Source organism: Cibotium barometz, chromosome 60 (genome assembly GCF_041138505.1).
Source record: "Cibotium barometz isolate CiBa-2024 chromosome 60, ASM4113850v1, whole genome shotgun sequence".
Lineage (NCBI taxonomy): Eukaryota > Viridiplantae > Streptophyta > Polypodiopsida > Cyatheales > Cibotiaceae > Cibotium > Cibotium barometz.
The window spans coordinates 29160064-29182677 of NC_141105.1; the positions used below are offsets into that span (position 1 = coordinate 29160064).

Below are 22614 nucleotides of genomic sequence, written 5' to 3' on the forward strand. Positions count from 1 at the left end.
TCGTTTTTCCGGAAAAAAAAAAAAAAGGATGTCATCAAAGAAGACACCTGTAAATTTCCTGTACCCACGGAATATGCGATCCATCATTCTATTGAATGTAGCCGAGGCATTTGTAAGACAAGAAGGCATAACAAGATACTCAAAGCCCAAATGTTGTCCTGAAAGCAGTTTTGTGTACATCTTCAGACACTGCACGTACTTGATGATACCCACTCTTGAGATCAATTCGGCTAAAGCATGCCGATCCATCCAACTTGTCAAGGATGTCGTCTATGCGTGGAATCGAAAACCGATTCTTGATGGTAAGCTTATTCAAAGCTCTATAATCCACACACATACGAAAGGATCCATCCTTCTTTTGAACCAAGAGGACGGGTGAACAATATGGGGAAGAGCTTGGCTAAACCAAACCCTTTTCAAGAAGCTCATTCACTTACTTCATGATCTCCTCTTTTTGGGATGCACTTACACGATAGGCTGGCCTATTGGGTGGTGAGCTACCCGGCACAAGATCAATGCGATGATCTTCCGATCGTACAGGTGGTAACTCATTTGGTAACTCATCAGCAAAACAATCATTGTGCTCTTGCAAAAATTTCAGCCTATCATTACTGAGAGTGTTTACATGTACATTATTTTCCTCAACATGATCTCGTACAAAAATCAAGTACGCAAAAACACTCTTTTTCATTACTTCCTTAATTTGTACATGAGATACAAGGGGAATGGTATCCCCCTTTTCACCAGCATCAATTACATGCTCTCGACCTTTATGCATGAAGGTGATTCTGTTGGTCTTGTAAGCCTTGCACGGATCAATACGTGTATGCCAGAGCTTTCCAAGCAATACATCAGAACCATTCAAAGGTGCGACAAGAAAATCCTCATGATCCACATAGCCTTGAATGTGTATGTGCAACTTGCCAAAAATAGGCATGACCTGCACTTCTCTACCAACAAAGGAAACCCCTGCTTCAATTTGAGGACCCATGTCCTCCACTTCAATACCCAAACCAGCTGCCATCTGTGTGGATATGAAATTTTCAGATGCACAATCATCAAACATGAATAAAGCGGGCTCATCTTTGAGCTGTCCCCAAGCTTTACATACAACCCTATCTTTGCTATCATGTGAAGTGTTGCCCTGCACAGCCGGAACCATATGCACATTAGGCTCTGATGCATTTGCATTATCACGCTTTTTCTTGTTTGGGCATGCCTTTGCTATCATGTGCATGAAATATACAGAAAATACAGCAATCTTGGACCTTTTCTTGGCTGGGAATACCCTGCCCTTGACCTGAATCCTTCACCCCTTTGCTTAGCACCCTCTTGGCTTTGTCTAGCCTCTTATGCTTGAGCTCTTGGTGGAGAATGAGATAATTGAATGGGATTGTGGCCTCCACTATTTATACTACTTCCCAACAGCAGTCGGCCAGTAGATAAACAGGCAGCCAGCACAAATGTCCCATGATCGGTGAAAATTCAGCAATAAATGCTGAAAATATTCACATAAAATGCTGCTTTTTTTCCTTAAAAGACTGGACATGATGCGCCTGCTTCTGATTGGCTGGACACAGCTTTTGCCCACAATCCAAGGGCTCGGCAGCCTGTATGGGCTGCCCCATACATGCCCTACAGCCATATAAAGGCTGTAAACTCATGGAAATTGCCTTATCTTTGCCCTAGGGCTGTAGGACAGCCCCTCCATGGCTGGTGGGTTCAGCCTGGGCCTTCCTGGCCCTCATGGGGGTGGTTCTACACCATTCCCATGCCCACACTAAGATCCGGGGTAGCCCTATGGGCTGGCCCCTTGTCCTAAACACTAACTACTCAATGATCTGGCATCCGGTACCATACCAAATACCCAGAATCACTGACATCATTCTAGAGGGAGACTCACAGCGCGGACTGGCACTGTTTCATGTGTAGGACAGTGCACACCTGACCTCGGACATCTGAGATGGATCCCTGGCTGACTCGTCCCAGACTCGGCTCACATGGGACCAGTTCACCATCCCAGGTCCTGCACCTTCTGTACAGAAATGTCTACGTGGCATCCAAGTGCGCGATACACATGACATCCCCTTCTGCTTAACTTGACGGAAGCTGCATAGCCTCCAAACATAGTTTCCAGAAACGCCGTTTCTGGCCCACCGAAACGTGGAAACGTTTCGGAAACGTTTCCGTTTCCAGAAACGGCGTTTCCAAGGCCCTGTTCTTCCAGGGTTTAGAAACCCGCGTGCTGTTTTTCGCCGCCATTTTGCGCGCTTATTTGCGCCATTCTGATCTATCATTTGAGTCTTTGACATTGAACTTGAGCAAAGATGTATTTTTCAAGCTTTTGTAATGTTTTTATTAATTATATATGTATGTATTAAACCCTAAAACCGAAACTCCGTTTCCCCGTTTCTTCCCGAAGGTCGAAACTCCGAAACTCCGTTTCCCGCCGTGCTCCGCACTCCCGTTTCCGAAACTCGTGGAAACTATGCCTCCAAATAATCCGTCAATAACGCCGGATAGTCTTCGACAAACTCTTTGTCGAGCCATACCGCTTCATGAGTTCCTCGGTCTTGAAACTTCGTGAGAAACTGTCGTAGTCTTCGGCTTGAGCCATGCTTGAAACGGTTCAGAAGAATCTGTTCTGGAACCATAATTTTTGCTTCATCCACAATGTCTGGTTATGCTTCGTCTTTGACCTCTGAAGGGGGTGGTCCTGCATATGGCTTTAACCAATAGACATGAAATACATCGTGCATAGTCCAACTCGAAGGTAGCTTTAACTGCATAGAGACCTCATTAATCTTTTTCCGGATGGGAAAAGGTCCGCAGCTCCTGAAAGACAACTTTGGGCATCGCTTGTCCACCTGCTTCAATCTTTGTTTCATTATCCGAAGATAAAACCCAATCTCCTTCCGAAAACTTCATATCCCTTCGGTCTTTATTGGCCTGTGGAGTGTAAGGCTCTTGCACTTGAGCCAATCTGTCTTTTACTGACTCTAAGATCTCCTAGTAAGACTCCGTCACTCTGTTCGCCTCCGATACTGAAGACGAAGTCTTGGTCAACAACGACTGGAAAGGTCTTCCAAACGTTGCCTCATATGGAGTCCTGCCAATAGCTGAAGAAAAAGAATCATTCAAAACAGCTTGAACTAAAGGCAAATACGATTCCCACTTATCTTGCTAATCGTGGACATAACACTTCAGCACATCAAAGGCCAACTAGTTGTATATTTCTGTCTGGCCGTCCGTCTATGGGTGGAATGCACTAGAAAAATTTAACTTAGTACCAAAATTATCAAACAATGCCCTCCAAAAATGACTACTAAACTTGGCATCTCGGTCTGACACTATGGTTCCAGAAATCCCGCCAATCGGGTACCAATGCCGAATGAATAACTGGGCAATATCCTCGGCGGTCGCATTCGCCCTGCAAGGAATAAGCATAACAAATTTGCTAAACCTATCAACAATAGTTAAGCACTACGTATTACGCTTACTCGGACTGGGAGGCAAATTCATGACAAAGTCCATAGAAATGTCTTGGAAAGGACCCTCAGGAATTATCAAGGGCTGTAACAACCCTATCTTCTTTCCACGAGGAGCTTTCACCTTTTGACAAATGTCACAGCGTTATAAATATGTAAACACATCACGCCTCATCTTTGGCCAATAGTATTGCCGTTCTAATTTCTCCAAAGTCGAATTCATGCCCCTATGACCACCTGTAATGGCGTCATGGATATCATGGAGAAGAGCTGCCCGGAATGACTTCACGACACATAGTCGGCCTTTGTAGAAAAGCCAACCATCGCGTATCAGTAAATGGCATGGTCCTGTGGCATCCAATGCTTGTTCCCACTGAGTACCGAATTCCTCAAAATCCGCGTACATGTGCTTCATGTCCTCTAGCCCTGTACCAACAAGGTCAAGTCTAGTGGTTTGAATCGTAGACACTTGTCCCTTCCTGCTCAAAGCGTCGGCCACTCGATTAGCCTTTCCTGGAAGGTACTCAATCATACCACCGAACTGTTGGAATATTTGACTCCAACGGTGTTGTCGATCACTCCACTGTGCACTTGGCATCGTCTGAGACAGAGGGGGAGGGACGGAAGACAGAGGAGGGCGGAAGACAGAGGCGGAAATCGGGCAGCGGGGAGCGAAAGGGGGCGGGAAAAGAGCAAAAGGGGGACGGGGGCAGGCAGGGAGCGGGATGCGGAGGAAGAGGGGGAGCGGGGGGCGTGAAGGAAACGGGGGCAGGCGGGCAGGGGCGATGGGCGCGAAAGGGGAGGGGGCGGGGGGCGCGAAGAGCACAGGGGCGCGGAGGGGGGGGGGTGCGAGCAGGCGGGGAGAGGCGAAGGCTCGAAGGTGGGGAGGGAGGGTGCAAGCAGGCGGGGAGAGGCGAAGACTCGAAGGCGGGGAGGGGAGGTGGGGAAGGGTGAAGGCAGCTCGAGCAGGGGGGGGGGGGGGGGAGGGGGGGCGAAAGCTTCAGCGAGTCAAAGTAACTATCAACTCCATTATGCATAGTATGGACTAGATACTACGACATCCCCACTAACATCATCAATGCCCAAGAGTGGGTGTAGAACTCTGTATCAAGATATGCTCTCACACACACACACACACACGAGAGTTTAGCTGAAGACTCACAGGACATGAGTTGCATTGACACTAGTCCACATTGAAAACTTTTCCTGTCTACTATTAAAAATGAGATGGGCAAAATGTATGATGTTGATGGAAGGTTGATTGCTTCAGGTTATTGGTGAATGTAATTGGATAAAGATGTAGGTGAATAACTCTATAAAATGGACAAAAAGTTATGGTTGTCATTTGGTGATGTGGGCACATTTGGGGCCACTTGATTGGTTTTATTTGAACGACTGAAATTGTTGACCACAAATCTCACCCCAATACCCTCTTGTAGATCCTCCTTAGCCAACTTGTGCTCTAGAGAAACACTCTGCTAGGCTTGATCTCTTGAGAAATACCAAATGAACAAATCAGGAACCAAATCCCTCTTTACATAGCAAAACCACTCCAAGTCAGATTCACGTCGACCAACCCTTTTGACCTTCAAAATTATGTCGAAAACACCCCAAATGCAAATGCTTTGATATTGTGCCCAAAGTGTCCCAACTATGAGTGCCTGGAGTGGACACTTTTAGGCACCTATTGGGCTACCAAACAGGCTGAGGAGTCACGTGTATCAGCCCCAAAATTGGCTGTCCAAACTCCACCAAAAATACCATAAACCTGGTCATCTATGCCTGAGGATTAACATGTATCACACTCTCCCCCGCTAGAATTTCAGATGTCTTCAGCAGTGGGGTATCCATGTGAAGTGTCTGTCCAAGAAAAACAAAAGTACCATGGAACAGACGGGCTCGAGATCTAGGAAAAAATGTTACGGGGCCATTCCGGAAGGCAACAATTTCTGCGGTGTCATGTCAGCACCAAAACTTGCAAAGAACATTCCCAGCAAATCTCTTGATCAAGCACCTTGGGTCGAAATACTAGTCACCGATGAGGATTTTCTTATGGGAAACACTCCTAGAACATCCCCCAACAACATGTGAAACTCCACATATGGATCACCAGCCCTAGCTTCCCAAAGCCCCACATATATGCACACATGAATGAATCGGACAGAAACTCACAACTCCTCAAAATTACTCCATAAACCTTACATCCGCCCGTACCTCTGGGCACCAATATGCTCAAACCAATGTTTCCCTGCCAACTACAACTCGATGTCAATGCCTGGTCCTCCCCATGGACACTACCCTGTGGAACATACTCTAAATAGTACATTTTGCAAGACACCAAAGATTAAAAAAGCTACCTCCGGTGAAACCATCCTTTGGCACTGCCTCCTGTGTTGACGACACATCGACACACGTCCTCCTTCGGTGCCATTTTGACTAAAGGTAATGAACAGTCTCTAGCCAACTCCTATGATGACTGTGAAGAATCCTCTTGATGTGCATGGATTGTGTAACACTCCTCCCAAAGGATCACTTGATAAACAAGCTAAACACACAAGATTACAACAACATAGAAGGGTGCAGAATTCGCCCCTCAACCATACATTCCATCCAAAATCTCCCACTAGCCGCAAGCTAAGATTCCACTCCTCAGAGGCCAAGCCAATTAGCCCTAGCGTCCCATACCACCAAAGCATATCCTAAGGAACCCTCGGCAAGACCGCCATGTCTATGGCAGGAGTAAGACTACTCTGGTCCAGGCACAGACCAATCTGTCAAGTATAAGAGTATATGACGGTTGACCTCAATAACCCATAAGTCACTTGTATAGTGACTCCTACTACCATAAATAACCATCTAATTATAAATAGCCAATAACTAATGATTATCAATAATAATGAACCCTAGTCACTTGTAGCTTGCATGCAGCCTTCTTCCTAATCCCAAGACTCCCCAATGTTAGATATTAATGGTACTTAATGTGAGAAATTAGAATAAACCAGTGCTAGGTGGTTGTGTAAACTAGCACTTTAATGTGTATATCTAGGCTACTTAAATAAAGCGGTTCCAATGTGTGTGAACAACCACTAGTGTGTAGGTTCTCTTGTTTGTGGGAACAGCCCCTTAGAAGGATAATGTAATCAATGATGTATGTAGGTGACACCTCATAGGGACACTTGGCATCTTGATGTGACATGTGGCATGTGGTTGCATGCATAGCCTTCACCCTTGTAAAGAAGACCTCTCCTATAAAGAAGACAAAATTTTATAATCAAGATATGCTTGTACTTGACTTTGTGGCTTAATTTATCTCATTAGGAGCTCCTAGTACCTTACTTTTCCTCATAGTTGTTTCAGTTTCAGTTAGTTGTTTAGTTGTTTTTAGCTTTTCTTACACAGACATTGTATCAGATCCACCAATTGTTGTAACCTTTTTGGTCTCATAGGTCATTTTGGCCTTATGAAGACGTTAATATATCATTTCATTTCATTTCTCCCTACTGCTCGTAAAGCTTCTCTTTTCGTCCATCGTGTACTCTCTCTCTCTCTCTCTCTCCTCTCTCTCTCTCTCTCTCTCTCTCTCTCTCTCTCGCGTGTCCTCACAATGCCTATAAGTGGTATCAAATCAGGGTCGTGGGAAAGAGGAGAAGGTGGTGGTGGTGGTGTGAGAGAGCAAGTGCCGCAGCCATGTTCGTGAAGTAGCAAAGCACCGTACGCTGCCCCGTATCACAACAGCCCAGTCCGCTAGTGCCTTCTCCATTCCTGTCATGCGCCACACTCTCGTTGCCCCATAGCTGCTTTGCTGCCTATCGCCACTGCCCCAGAGCCCACCTACGCCGGCGTCGTGCTGTTCCTACCAGGCTACCACCACCCCAGAGCCACTCTTGTCGGCGCTCCTCCACCAACTAGGTGACGCTACTGCTGCTACGAGTGCCACCAAGGCCCTGCTCGACGACGGCTTAGTCAGCCTATGGCGACGGTTTCGCCTCTGCTACAGGTGGCAAAAGTCCTCAAGCACCCACCTCTACTCAGCTCCACCAGCTCGTACCATCTCAGACCCAACCTCTTGGGGAGAAACCAGCTAGCAACGTCGCCCACACGTCCGCCCATTTGTCCAGCAACCTTTCACGTACTATGCGGCCACCTGCTGTCCAGCACAACAGAGCTTTTCATTAATCCATCTGCAGAGAAGTTTTTTTTTTTTTTTTTGCAAAATTTCAGGTATCGACAAGCCCCCCCCCCCCAACGCGCGCCCCCCCCCCCCTTTTTTTTTTTAAGAATCAATAATTTGATAAATTTGCAGAAATTGAAGCCTTCCTGTACACAAAAAAAATTAGGGCTTTTGTTATTTCAGCAATTAGCATCAAATAGAAACCTTCTGCACTTTAACTTTTGGGGCTTTTCTGCTTTGCCAAAAAAAAATTCTCTCTCCTGCCAAAATATGGGACTTCATGGTTTGGGCACATCATTGGCACATTCAAGAGCCTTTAAGCTCATTTCTGGGCACTCTTAGTGCATTGAGTGGAAGCATCCATAGGCACTCCTGTTTCTCAATGCACCTTGGCTTGGTGCTGCAAAAGCACACATCTCAGCCACATAAGTGCTCATTAGTGTACATTCTGTTTGTGGTATACTTCAGCAGCCGCACCTTCAATCCTGTCATATCCTAGTGCCTTGTATGCAGTGTACACTCCCGTATTTCTCACCTTTATCCTAGTGCCTTGTATGCAATGTACACTCCCATATTTCTCACCTTCTCTTGCTTTCCTAGGAGCTCACATCAAGGGGGGCTTTCCTATTCCTAGTCGTTCTCTGAGGATGTCGCTAAGAGCTAATACCACTGATCTTTCCAGATTTAGTGGGTTTATGACCACTGAAGATCGGCTTGATGGGCCTAACTATTGACTCTAGAGCTTCATGATGAAGAGTCTACTTATAGCCAGGGGGCTATGGGAGATGGGGCAAAAGCCTCATCCTACAGCAACATCTTCCACCACCTCCTTGGCAACAGCAAGAAAGGGGACTCAAAACACTAGCCCAAGTGGTGTCAAGTATTCAAGCACCACCGCTAGGACCCACTGAAGATCAAAGACGGTGGGACACCCGTAATGCTCAAGCAATGTCCACGATGGCTCTCTTAGTCAAGCGATCCATCATTTCTCACATCCGACCTTGCAGCTATACGAGGGCTGCCTGGTTGGTACTGGAGATCATGTTCTAGTCCCATAATGAAGCATAAGTCATGTACCTGATGTGGGACTTCCTCGTCCTTGCGTTGGGCATTCATATCTCTTGTTTACTCAAGCATTGTACAACATTCTCCAAAGAATAATACAAGCAAATACTCTTGTTTGCAGGGGGGGGGGGGGGGGTGGGGGGTTGTATTTGGGACCCAATACTATGTCATCTTCTACATTCTCAGTCTCTTCTCTCTCTCTACTCTCAAAATTGGATGCTAAAGATTCTCACCACATAAAGGTATAAAGAAGGCCCTGTTGTGTGTTATCACGATCAAGCTCAGTGCATGTAACATTGGTATCGGAGCATCAGGCTGGTGACCCAACTCGGCTACCTAAAGAAGTGAGAGCATCCGGTGGATGGTAAAACTACGGTTCGGAAAACACACACAGGCCTCCACCATATCGGAAGAGAAATAACATCAAGAAGAAAGCCAACAAGAAGTGATGGAGGCATAAAGCTTCCAAACAGAAAGAACACTTCCACCAAGCACAAAAGAGCTACTGAGAATAACAATGGAGCAGCCCAAAGAAGGGATCTCAGATCTGGCACAGGTCCTTCTCCATATGGAGGAACAAAGAAGAAAAGACGAAGATCGACGCGAAGAACAAAGAAGAAAGCATGAAGAAGCAAAAAGAAAAGCAGAAGAAGAGAAAGAACTAAGATGTGTGGAGGAACAAACGGATAAGGAAGCCACAGGCAAATATGAGAAAGACCAACGTTGTAGAGAAAAAATGGACCAAGAGTTGTAGCAAAGACTCGACTCGGAGGCTGTGCAAATCCAACACCAACAAACGATGGCACAGATTCTAGCGACGCCTCCCTCAACAAGCTCCGAATTCCTCGTCCTCCATCGCCCCTAAAACTACCATCATACAAATCTCCCCAAATTTTAGTAAGTATATATATATACCTAGATGAATCCAGGAACATGCCCAAATTCACCTTTTAGGAACGTGCATGTTATATACTCATGGTAGTCAACCCACAAGACTATATAACTATCAACTCCATTATGCATAGTATGGACTAGATACTACGACATCCCCATTAACGTCATCAGTGCCCAATAGTGGGTGTACAACTCCGTATGAAGATATGCTCTCACACACGCACTCCACACACACAATGGTAAACTCGATCCCACAACTCTCTATTCATGGTTACATCAGTTTGAAGCTTACTTTGCCGCAGTTAGAAAAACAGATACTGACAGAGTCATCTTAGCCAGTTGGTACTTGGAAGGTGAGGCCATTCCTTGGTGGACTAAGTGGGCTCATGCCCACACCAGATTAGGTATGGCAGCTTATGTGTGGGACGAGTTTGTCCACGACCTTAAGCAGCGGTTTCTACCGCCCCACTACCTTGAGCGACTCGAAGACGAGTTCAGGGGAGCGCGTTAGAACACACAACCAGTCCTTCAGTTTGCCAATAGAATTTCGACTTTATGTTTGAAATTAGGCTTATCTGATTTGGACAAGAAAGGGTAGTTTTTGTATGGCCTTGACACGCAAATCCAATGGAAGGTGCATATGTTTCGGCTAGCCACCTTTGAAGACGCGCTCTTGCTTGCGCAGAGTGCAGAAATGAAACATAATGGTGGCAAGCCCAAGACTTCCCAGCCAGCTTCTCCCAGGGCTACCGCCTCGGGGGACAAAGGCCAGAACCAGACGGAGTCTTCCCCAGGACAGAGCCCGAGAGCCTCTAGCTCCAAGAACTCGAACAATGCGTCTAAGCTTACTCCAGACCAGAAAGAGGAGGCAGGCAAGACAGGTGGCAAGTTGAGTGCTGAGGAGCTTTCTCAGTACAAGGAGGAGGGTAGATGTTCCTTTTGTCATACAAAAGGACATACTTCTCCGGATTGTCCTAAGAAGCCTCCAAAGCCCAAAGCCCGCCGTCGCTACCTCCACAGCTTCCGTGGTGAGCTCAACTCCCACACAAACCCCAGTGGTTACCCCTAGTTCTTCAAACCCCGGTGCTCCAACCTTGCAGCACCTCTCACCGACTTGCTTAAGGGGATGAAAACCCATAGACAAAAAGTCATAGTTACAGGCAAGGCACTTGATGCATTCCGTGAACTCCAAAAAGCAACCTCAGAAGCGTCTGTTTTGAAGTTAGCCTCTTGGGATGAACCTTTCGAGGTCATTACCGATGCCAGCAATGTAGCCATAGGTGTTGTTCTTCAACAAGACAATAGACCCATGGTCTACTACAGTAGAAAGTTGAATGTCACTGAAAAGAATAATTCGGTTTATGAGAGAGAGCTTTTGGGTGTGATCATAGCGCTCAAACATTGGAAGCCTTTCCTTTATGGACAGGTTTTCACAATCTAAACAAACCACCAAACACTTAAGTGGCTTCAGACCATGCCAAGTGCCCAGTGGAGTGATCGGAAAGTCAGATGGAGTCAGATCTTCCAGCAATTTGAAGGAATGATCGAGTACATCCCTGGTAATCATAACCCAATAGCATATGCTCTTAGTCGAAAGACCAACATCCACACCATGCAGAAGTCTTACCATTCTCAAAATCACTAGAAAAACACTTGGATAGCATGAAAGATCAATATGTCGATTCCGCAGATAGTACTCAGTATACTTTGGCCCTCAAGCCTGGCCATTATTTAGTGCAAAACAATTGGTTGTTCTAGAAGAACCGTCTCTGTGTCATTCGAGAAAAGCAAGCAGCTCTTCTCCATGATGCCCATGACTCCTTAGTTGGAGGCCATAGAGGTATCAACAGTACCCTCAAGAAATTAAAAAGGTCCTTTTATTGGCCAAAAATGAGACATGATGTTTATTCACATGTTTAAGCCTATAAGATTTGTCAAAGAGTCAAGGTTCCACATGCGAAAAAGGTGGGTTACTTCAACCTTTACCTATCCCCGACGGACCTTTCTTCGACATTTCTATGGACTTTGTAGGGCCTCAACCATCATCCACCGGATCTCGTAACACTCAATGTTTTACCATTGTGGAATGCTTTAGAAAGTTTTGCATGCTCATCCCATGCAAGCATACGACCACAACAGAGAATGTAGCCCACCTTTTTCTCAAACATTGGTACCCCATTTGTGGTTTGCCTAGCACCATTATATCAGACAGGAATTTCAAGTTCACCTGTCACGTGCATCCCGCACTTGGATGCCACGTAGACATTTCTGTACAGAAGGTGCAGGACTGCTAAAGGGAGTGAAGACAAGAAGGCAAAAGATTCGAATGACTCCACGAGCATTGGAGGCATTCCAGAACCTCAAGGTGGCTTTATCAGAAGCGTGTGGTCCTCCTGTATGCTGACTCTCACTGGAATCACCTTGTTTAGCACTTGCCTCGTGGGACGACACATTTCAGGTGATCACCGATGCGAGTAACATCGCAATTGGAGGTGTATTGCAACAGAATGGTCATACAGTAGCTTACATGTCTCGTCGCCGAGAAGAACTACTCAGTCTATGATCGTGAACTCCTAGCAGTTAAACAGGCCTTGAAACATTGGAAACATTTTCTGTATGGCCGTGACTTCAAGGTTCGCACTGACCATCAGGCATTATGCTGGATTCAGACGATGCCAAGTGCACAGTGGAGTGATCGACAACACCGCTGGAGTTAGATATTCCAACAATTCAGTGGTATGATTGAGTACCTTCCAGGAAAGGCCAATCCAGTGGCCAATGCGTTGAGCAGGAAGGGACAAGTGTCTATGATTCAGACCACTAGACTTGACCTTGTTGGTACAGGACTAGAGGACATGAAGCACACGTACGCGGATTCTGATGAATTCGGTACTCGGTGGGAACAGGCATTGGATGCCACAGGACCATGCCATTTTCTAATACGCGATGGTTGGCTTTTCTACAAAGGCCGACTATGTGTCATGAAGTCATTCAAGGCAGCTCTTCTCCATGATGCCCATGACGCCATTACAAGTGGTCATAGGGGCATGAATTCGACTCTGGAGAAATTAGAACGGCAATACTATTGGCCAAAGATGAGGCGTGATGTGTTTACATATGTACAACGCTGTGACATTTGTCAAAAGGTGAAAGCTCCTCGTGGAAAGAAGGTAGGGTTGTTACAGCCCTTGCCAATTCCTGAGGATCCTTTCCAAGACATTTCCATGGACTTTGTCACGAATCTGCCTCCCAGTCCGAGTAAGCGTAATACGTAGTACTTAACTATTGTTGATAGGTTTAGCAAATTTGTTATGCTTATTCCTTGCAGGGCCAATGTGATTGCCGAGGATGTTGCCCAGTTGTTCATTCGGCAGGTACCCGATTGGCGGGATTCCTAGGACCATAGTGTCAGACCGAGATACCAAGTTTACCAGTCATTTTTGGAGGGCATTGTTTGATAATTTTGGTACTAAATTGAATTTTCCCAGTGCATTCCACCCACAGACAGACGGCCAAATAGAGATACACAACCAATTGGCCTTTGATGTGCTGAAGTGTTATGTCCACGATCAACAAGGTAAGTGGGAATCGTATTTGCCTTTAGTTCAAGCTGTTTTGAATGACTCTTTTTCTTCAGCTATTGACAGGACTCCATATGAGGCATCGTTTGGAAGACCTTTCCAGTCGTTGTTAACCACGACTTCGTCTTCAGTACCGGAGGTGAACAGAGTGACGGAGTCTTACCAGGAGATCTTAGAGTCAGTAAAAGACAGATTGGCTAAAGCGCAAGCGGCCTACACTCGACAGGCCAATAAAGACCGAAGGGATATGAAGTTTTCAGAAGAGGATTGGGTTTATCTTTGGATTATGAAGCAAAGATTGAAGCAAGTGGACAAGCGATGCCCAAAGTTGTCTTTCAGGAGCTTCGGACCTTTTCCCATCAGGAAAAAGATTAATGAGGTGTCTATGCAATTAAAGCTACCTCCGCGTTGGACTATGGACGATGTATTTCATGTGAGTTGGTTAAAGCCATATGCAAGTCCACCCCCTTCAGAGGTCAAAGACGAAGCGGAACCAAACATTGTGGATGAAGCAGAAGTTATGGTTCCAAAACAGATCCTTCTGCACCGTTTCAAGCATGGCTCCGGCCGAAGACTACGACAGTTCCTCACGAAGTTTCAAGACCGAGGAACTCATGAAGCGGTCTGGCTCGACAAAGAGTTTTTCGAAGACTATCCGGCATTATTGACGGATTATTTGGAGGCTATGCAGCTTCCGTCAAGTTAAGCAAAAGGGGATGTCACATGCATCCCGCACTTGGATGCCACATAGACATTTCTGTACAGAAGGTGTAGGACCTGGGATGGTGAACTAGTCCCATGTGAGCCCAGTCTGGAACGAGTCAGCCAGGGATCCATCTCAGTCGTCTGAGGTCAGCAGGTGTGCATTGTCCTGCACATGAGTCCAAGGTCAGGTGTGCACTGTCTTGCACATGAAACAGTGCCAGTCCGCGCTCTGAGTCTCCCTCTAGAATGATGTCAGTGATTCTGTGTATCTGGTATGGTACTGGATGCCAGATCACTGAGTAGTTAGTGTTTAGGACAAGGGGCCAGCCCATAGGGCTACCCCGGATCTTAGTGTGGGAATGGGAATGGTGTAGAACCATCCCCATGAGGGCCAGGAAGGCCCAAGCTGAACCCACCAGCCATGGAGGGGCTATAGGACAGCCCTAGGGCAAGAATAAGGCAAATTCCAGGAGATTATAGCCTTAACATGGCTGTAGGGCAAGTATGGGGCAGCCTATACAGGCTGCCCAGCCCTTGGATTGTGGGCAAAAGCTATGCCCAGCCCTCTGGAAGCAGGCGCATCACCTTTCAGCTTGATAGGAAAAAACGTAGCATTTTATGGAATTTTATTCAGCATTTATTGCTGAATATTCACAGTCATGGGACATTAAATGTTGGCCGCCTGTTGTGCATTAATGTCCCAAATTGCTGTATTTTCTTTCAGATTTCTCATCATTCTAATAAAGCAAATACACCATCCGTGGTGGGGGCCCTACAGAGGGTAATTGGGACCCAATACTGTGTCCTCTCCACCTCTCTCTCTCTCTCTCTCTCTCTCTCTCTCTCTCTCTTTTCTGCACTTCTCCTTTCAGTTTGTGCGTTAATTTCCGTCGCGAAAAGAGTGCTGAATTCTGAGTATTAAAGTTACCGATTCTTCTCCGAAGCTTCCGCATATTACATCACCTCACATATTTGGAGAGCATTGTTCGAGAACTTTGGTACTAAGTTACAGTTGTTTAGTGCATTCCATCCACAAACAGACGGCCAAACAGAAATCTATAACCAATTGACCTTTGACATTCTCAAGTCGTACTATCATGACCAGCAGTCCAAATGGAAACATTTTCTTCCATTAGCCATCTTAAACGATACTCATTCATCTAGTGTCGGACATACTCCGTATGAGGCATCCTTTAGTCGTTGTTTCTCTTCTCTTTTGATGAGAATGGTGTCTCCATCTCTATTGGCTAACAAAACGACGAAAGCATTCTCCGAAATCATTGAGCCAGTTAAAGACCGCTTGACAAAGCCCTTTGTAGTTTTGGACCTTTTCCTATAGTTAAAGTGATGTCTCCATGAACTTGAAGTTACCTAACAATTGAACGATGCATGATGTTTTCCATGTTTCTTGGCTAAAACCATATGTTGGACCAGAATTTCTTAATGTTTCAGATGACCAACAGCCAAACGTGGTTGACGAAGCAGAAGTCATTGAGCTTGAGCACATCCTTCTTCATTATTGGAAGCATAGTTTCAGTCGAAGACTCCGTCAATTCTACACGAAGTTCCAAGATCAAGGTACCTATGAAGCCATTTGCCTAGGTGAGGAGTTCTTTCAAGAGTACCCCCAATTATTGGCGGACTGCTTGGAAGCCATGAATCTACTGCCAAGCTAAGTAGGAGTGAATGTCATCAATCACATGCACTCTGCACTGTAGTGCATGGTGACAAGATCGCTCATCATCAGTGCATCATTCTACAGCAGTAGGACCCTTTAGTATATGAAAATGTCGTATGTCATGGCCCCATTGTAATCCTCAGTCCAGGATATGTCACGCACAAGCTACGTAGGTCATTCCTCAGCCTTACAGTGTCAGTCAGTCTTAACCCACTTGGAGAGAATCATTCATGCATGTAGAGTCAGTAGAAGCCTTAGGATTTGCATCAGATCACGGTCTGCATTTGCATAGCATTCATCCCATATGCACATTGCATATAGACCATTGCAGAAGTCTTAAAATATTATTCAACATTATTCCATATTTTTACTATATTTATTAGCATTATTTTAGCATTTTATCACATTATTTCAACATTTATCACATGATAATAAGTCATGTAGCATTATTGATGCAATCCGCCAGCTCTGTAGCCAGCCGACCACATCGATTGCTATTGCTTCATTCCATATCATCTCATCATTGAAGCAAAAGCGATTCAGCCCTCAGCCTTTGGGAGCATCATCGCTTGGAGCATATAAGCATCCATCATCACAAAACGCATCATCAGCATTCAACCAAGGAGAAAGCGCTTCAATCCCTTATGTTTTCACCCTTCAGCAGTTTTCAGCATAACTGTCAGGTACGATACCGTACGGAAAAATACGATATGATTTTAAAAAAAAAAAAATCTTATCGTAGGGTCTTTTTAAAAAATACTTACAAACTTTAGTATTTTCAATTTCAAAGAGAAGACCAGTTGTCACATGACTCAAACCAAAATTCTATTAAAACCAAGTTGAAAACATACATAGATGTTAGGCTAAAGCCTAAGTCATACAATGCAAGGCGTTCTAGGCGTATATAGCCATAGTAGTAAGTATAAAAAGTGGTGCACAAAAAAGGGAGGCTAGAGAGTTGGGGCTAGAATCTAGATGGAGAAGTGATCACTATCAAAATCAGAGCTCTCGCTAGAATCATCTCCATCAAAAGAGTGCCTATCGGAGCGCTTGCAGAAATCACCCTCGCTAAGGATGTTGCCCTCCTCATCAAACTCGTGCTCTCTAAGCTCCTATGACAAGGCAATCGAAGCGTCCTCATTTGCAAGAGCGGAGGAAGAACTATTGAAACCTCATCATGTGTTTTAAAAAATTACTTATAAACTTACGTATTTCCAATTCCGAGATATGGAGTATTTTAAAAAGAAGAAAAGCATCATAGTACAGAGGAAAGCTCAAACAACCATAGTCAAGCAAAAACAAGACCATTACTCCCAAAAACAATAATTTTTTTTGCAAAAAAATTCCTCGAAAAATTCCTCGAAAAATTCCGTACGAGTCCGTACTGTATTCCGTAGGATATGACGTACGGAGACAACCATGGTTTTCAGCATACATCCACTTCATCGTTTGCTCCAATCATCAAGGTGAAGGTAAACATAGCATGTTCATTCATTCATATTACATATTCACAGCCTAGAACAGTCCCAAAACAAACCATCTCCTTGAAATTGGACATCATTGGTGCTTCTACAGCAATGTACAGTTCAACCCGACTCTTGGTCTTCCGAAGGTCTTGTGTTTGGCTTATCTACAGTCCCAAGTTAGTCATACAGTCATTCTCTTCAAAGTAATAAAATCAAATACTCCTAGCAATAGAAGGGGGCCCTTCAGTGGGTAATTTGGGACCCAATACTTGGGCATACGTCTGGGATTGATCATCTTCTAGGAATAGATCACTTTAGTGGTTCAGACAATTTATTGTGATTGTTCTTAACTAATACAAAGCTTAGAGTAGGATACTTGTGAATGTTTGTATGTTGCAAATATTTCGTTGTTCAACATCTTTCTGTTCACACATTCATTGCACTAGTGGTCTAAAAGTTGGTATCACAGTCTAGGATATTTCGAGGAGCATCCGGAGCGTGTTGCCTACTTGATTAAGGTAGAGTCAAGGGAACAGAAGGGTTTTGAAAAAGGATATCTTGCTGATTCACAATCTCATTGGTTTTGTTTCTCATGGCTGTATTTTCCTGCGTGATGGCAGAACTAGTGGACCACAAGGAGGCCCCGTGTATGTATGCGCGCACACACGTGTTTGTAACGAATGTATGTGCATAAAGTTGTCCAATGATATGACTACGTTGCACCTGTCTACGCAACAACCGCTTGTTGATACAATCGCGCTATGCACATAATAATTATAATAGCTTACATTACCTCGAGTACATAAGGCCGCAACTCCTGAAGCACTCGCCGCAACTGTCCAAATTTAGTGCCCGTGAGATCGACGGACAGATCGGTGATTCTCTTTCGTTTCCGGGAAGATTTGGCATCGTCCATATCTTCGTCTGCACATTCAAGAAAGTGTGTGAGGTGAAGCAAGTCTCAAGACTAGCATTCAACCCTACACAAACCCAAGCCCGAAAATTTTGTTCGCGTTTAGTGTTTGCCAGGCAAAATGGCCACGAGAAAGTTCTGTATGCGTCCTTTCACAGGGCCATCAGCTTGTGCATTCTTTCCCAAGCTGAAAAAAATATTGTGCCTTCATAGATAGTTCAGTTAGAGCTTTTAAAAACAATCACAAAAGCTCGCCCTAGCCAAATGGCAGCTGTAGACAGACATAATCTCACAAAGCGGTTGGTGTGCAATTCGGCTGTTTGCTTTCAGTTCACGAGGGAGGTCCACATCAACTGCATAGAATGGACTCGCGAGCTCTCGGCATCCCTACTTGTGGTACTCATAGACCACGGTGCATTTCAATCGCGCTGAGATGAGACCACCTATGTAAAAGCCTCCTAAGTTTGCTAGCAACTTGCTAGGTTCATAATGGCCTGCCTTACTTGAAGAAAATGGCATGTGACTCTAATGATCAGAGCCAAAAACACTAGAAGTACTCTCTCAAAACTAGCTTGCACGGAGAGAGAACTCCATGCTCCCCATCTAACCTGAACTGAAACAAAAACATAACACTGTACCCAAGAAATGCATCTGTAACCAGAATGCCTGCAAAACCCTAACCGTAGCGGCAAACCTAGAAAACCACTGAACACCTAGAAAACCCTAATCTGTACCATAACCTGCACAAACGTATCGGACCTGGCAAACGAAAAAAAAAAAAGCACCAAAACCCTTACCGGCAGGTAGCTGATTCTCCAAACCCAGTCCTAGGTGCTCCAACGTTTGATAATCCTCTACGGGAAACCAGAATAAAGAAAAACATGTACTCCTGAAGGCTTCCTCTCTGTCAATTTTCTTTTATTTCCTTATTGCTTTCACATGGGTTAATCATTAATTCTTAAAGTTAGTTTCACTCATCCAATTTTGTCTTTTTGGAGGTGGGCCCTACACTGGGACGGGTTCAAATTTGGGTCTCAAATTTCTTTTTGCTATTAATTAATTAGCTCCAACCTTTGAGGTGGAAGCTTGATTAGTAAAATTTTGTCTTTTTTGAAACTAGTAAAATTTTGTTCACTTAGTGTAGTGTTTTTTTCTTTGTTTTTGGGTTGGGAGAGCCCCACAGGCTAGAGACTCCTAACAATGCTTGGGTGCAAGTTCCCCTCTTTTGGCTTCCTGTGCATCTCTTCTCTTCTCTATATTATCTTAAGGAAGAGTTTCACAAAGCTACCCTGTGGAAGAATTTGGAGGTTCGGGAAAAGGAGGAGGAGGTTTGGGTAGAATTTGATTTTGGAAGCCTCAAAAGATGTGCGAAGCACGGGTTCCCAACTAGTTTAAATTAAATGAACCTCAAAAAAAGAAAAGCAAAGTACTTTATGTACTTGACCATGAGCGTGTGTGCATGTATGCTCTTGGGCACAACTGTGTATACAACAAACATACGTGTGTTGTGTGCACGCATGCAAATGCATAGTGACATACACGTGCATAAATCAATTGCATATTGTATATTGTCAAGGATGAGACATAAACGGATACTAGATTCTCCTTGTATCCTTGTCTTCATTAAGCATTGGTCATGATCATGAGTAAGGGTGTAGATAGGGATGGTAAAGTCAATACCCTTCATTGCCTTTAGTGTTTTCTTGCTAGCTCATAGTCAGTTCCCACCATGTGAAGTGGTTGGCCATTGGTGGTGATGAATGAAAAACGACACAATGAAAAGCGTATGCAAGAGGAGGCATAGTATGCAAAAGAGAGAATGGTTTGACAAGTCAAACTTTTTTTATACAACTAGTGGTATTCAAAACTAATTGTTGCAAAGGGTTGGTTCAAAATCCCACCAGCAAGCCACTACACTACCACCAACAATGGTTGTTTTGAACATCCATGTGAACAAGCCCTAGTGTGTAAAGACTGAGGTTTGCATCTCTTAAGAAGGGTGAGATGACATTTGTTCATTCACATGAGGAGTTCTTTGTGGGATTATAGAGGGTTTGTAATACCTCCTTTTATGTTATCAAGAGTATTCAATGAATAATCTCTTTATGTTATCAAGAGTATTCAATGAATAATCTCTTTAACTTGTTTGATGAGTGATCTTTCACATGAGACAAAGTTTTGAGTTGGGATAATAAGCAATATTGATCACCTTATCCCACTACTAAAATCACAAGAGTACACATCCTCTTTTATAAATGGCACGAGGGTTGCACATCTAGTAGTTTTGTTACTATTGTAACACTTGCCAAAGGAAGTTGATGTCAAATATAAGTACATTAGGATCCATCCTTTATACTTTTTCATATTAATCTCCACCTTATCATTCCATGTTTATAGATAATTGTTTGCAATATTCACTCGTAAAAAGTATGATCTTGAGTGTTCAGTTGAAAGGTCTATTATAACTTTTAAGGGTATTGTATTTGGGTGTGTAAACATGTTCTTGTGCATAATTTTATGTACAATATACATATGTGTGTTGTGAGCACACATGCAAATGTAGAGAGACATACACATGCATAAATCAATTACATATTGTATATTGTATATTGTCGAGGATGAGACATAAACAGATACTAGATTCTCCTTATATCCTTCTCTTCATTTAAAAAAATCTCGGCTTGAAAGTAAAATTTGAAAGTAGAAAGTACACATGTTATCACCCACACACACAAGTGCCATCGCTCCCACATGTAGATTTGAACCCACAACTTAGGGACTCTTGAACTCCATTCTAACTACTACACTAACACATAATCGATCATTGAGCATTGGTCATGAGCAAGGGTGTAGATAGGGATGGTAAAGTCAATGCCCTTCATTGCCTTTATAGTTCTAGTTGTGTTTCCTTGCTAGCTCATAGTCAGCTCCTACCATGTGAAGTGGTTGGCCATTGTTGATTGATGAATGGAAAATGACACAATGAAAAGCGCATGCAAGAGGAAGCATAGTAGTATGCAAAACAGATATTGGTTTGACACACCAAACTTTTCACTGTACAACTAGTGGTATTAGGAACTAATTGTTGCAAGCGTTGGTTCACAATCCCACTAGCAAGCCACTACACTACCACCCAACAATGGTTGTTTTGAGCATCCAGCCCTAAGGTGTAAAGAGTGAGGTTTGCAACTCTTAAGAAGGGTGAGGTGACATCTGTTCATTCACATGAGGGGTTCTTTGTGGGATGATAGAGGGTTTGTAATACCTTCTTTTGTGTTATCAAGAGTATTCAATGTTTGCGACATTGTATTTTTTATAATCTCTTTAAGGGTACATATTTGACATGAGACAAAGTTTTGAGTTAGGATAATAAGCAATATTGATCGCCTCATCCCACTATCAAAATCATAAGATTGCACATCCAATTTTATAAATGACATGAGGGTTGCCCAACTATGAGTTTTGTTACTATTGTAACACTTGCCAAACAAAGTTGATGTCAAATATAAGTCCATTAGAATTCACCCTTGATACTTGTTCATACTAACCTCCATATTATCATTTCATGTTTATAGAGAATTGCTTTTATAATCACTATAAGCAATATTCACTCTTTAAAAAGTATGATCTCACGAGTGTTGATATCAAATATAAGTCCATTAGAATTCACTCTTAAAAAGTATGATCTCACGAGTGTTGATGTCAAATATAAGTCACCCTTGATACTTGTTCATACTAATCTCCATCTTATCATTCCATGTTTAGAGAATTACTTTTATAATCACTATAAGCAATATTCACTCTTTAAAAAGTATGATTTCACAAGTGTTTAGTTGAAAGGTCTATTATAACTTCTAAGGGTATTGTGTTTAGGTGTGTGAACATGCTTTTGGGCACAATTGTGTGTACAATATACATATGTGCATTGTGTGCACACATGCAAATGCAAAGTATGCATAAATCAATTGCATATTTTATATTATCAAGAATGAGACATAAATAGATTGTAACCTTGTCTTGAAAGTAGAAAGTAGAAAGTACACCTTGTGTGCACACATGCAAATGCAAAGTATGCATAAATCAATTGCATATTTATGCAAAGTATGCATAAATCAATTGCATATTTTATATTATCAAGAATGAGACATAAATAGATTGTAACCTTGTCTTGAAAGTAGAAAGTAGAAAGTACACATGTTATCACCCACACACAAGTGCCATCACTTGCACAAGGAGATTCGAACCCACCACATGGGGACTCTCAAACTCCATTCTAATAGTTGCTCTAACATGTAGTGTATCCTTGTCTTCATTATGCATTGGCAATGAGCAGCAAGGGTGTAGATAGGGATGGTAAAGTCAATTCCCTTCATTGCCTCTATGGTTCTAGTAGTGTTTCCTTACTAGTTCCCACCATGTGAAGTGGTTGGCCATTAGTGGTGTTTGCTTACTAGTTCCCACCATGTGAAGTGGTTGGCCATGTGAAGTGGTTGGCCATTAGTGGTGATGAATGAAAAAGGACACAATGAAAAGCATGTGTAAGAGGTGGCATATTATGCAAAAGAGAGAATGGTTCAACACGTCAAACTTTTTACTATACAACTAGTGGTATTCTGAACTAATTATTGTAGAGGGTTGGTTCAAAACCCCACT

General features: G+C 43.7%; 1 protein-coding gene across 1 annotated transcript in view; it reads right to left on the reverse strand.

Moving 5' to 3' along the window:
• LOC147605216 (uncharacterized) overlaps window positions 1–18890 on the reverse strand; it is a 29829-nt gene extending 10939 nt beyond the window's left edge. Inside the window, exons 1-2 of the mRNA XM_086794416.1 lie at window positions 18759–18890; window positions 17842–17972 (exon numbers count right to left, since the gene is read on the reverse strand). Coding sequence (XP_086650542.1) covers window positions 17842–17964 — 123 coding nt within the window. The 5' untranslated portion in view covers window positions 17965–17972; window positions 18759–18890. The remainder of the gene's footprint in view (window positions 1–17841; window positions 17973–18758) is intronic.
• Between the last annotated feature and the right edge of the window lie 3724 nt (window positions 18891–22614).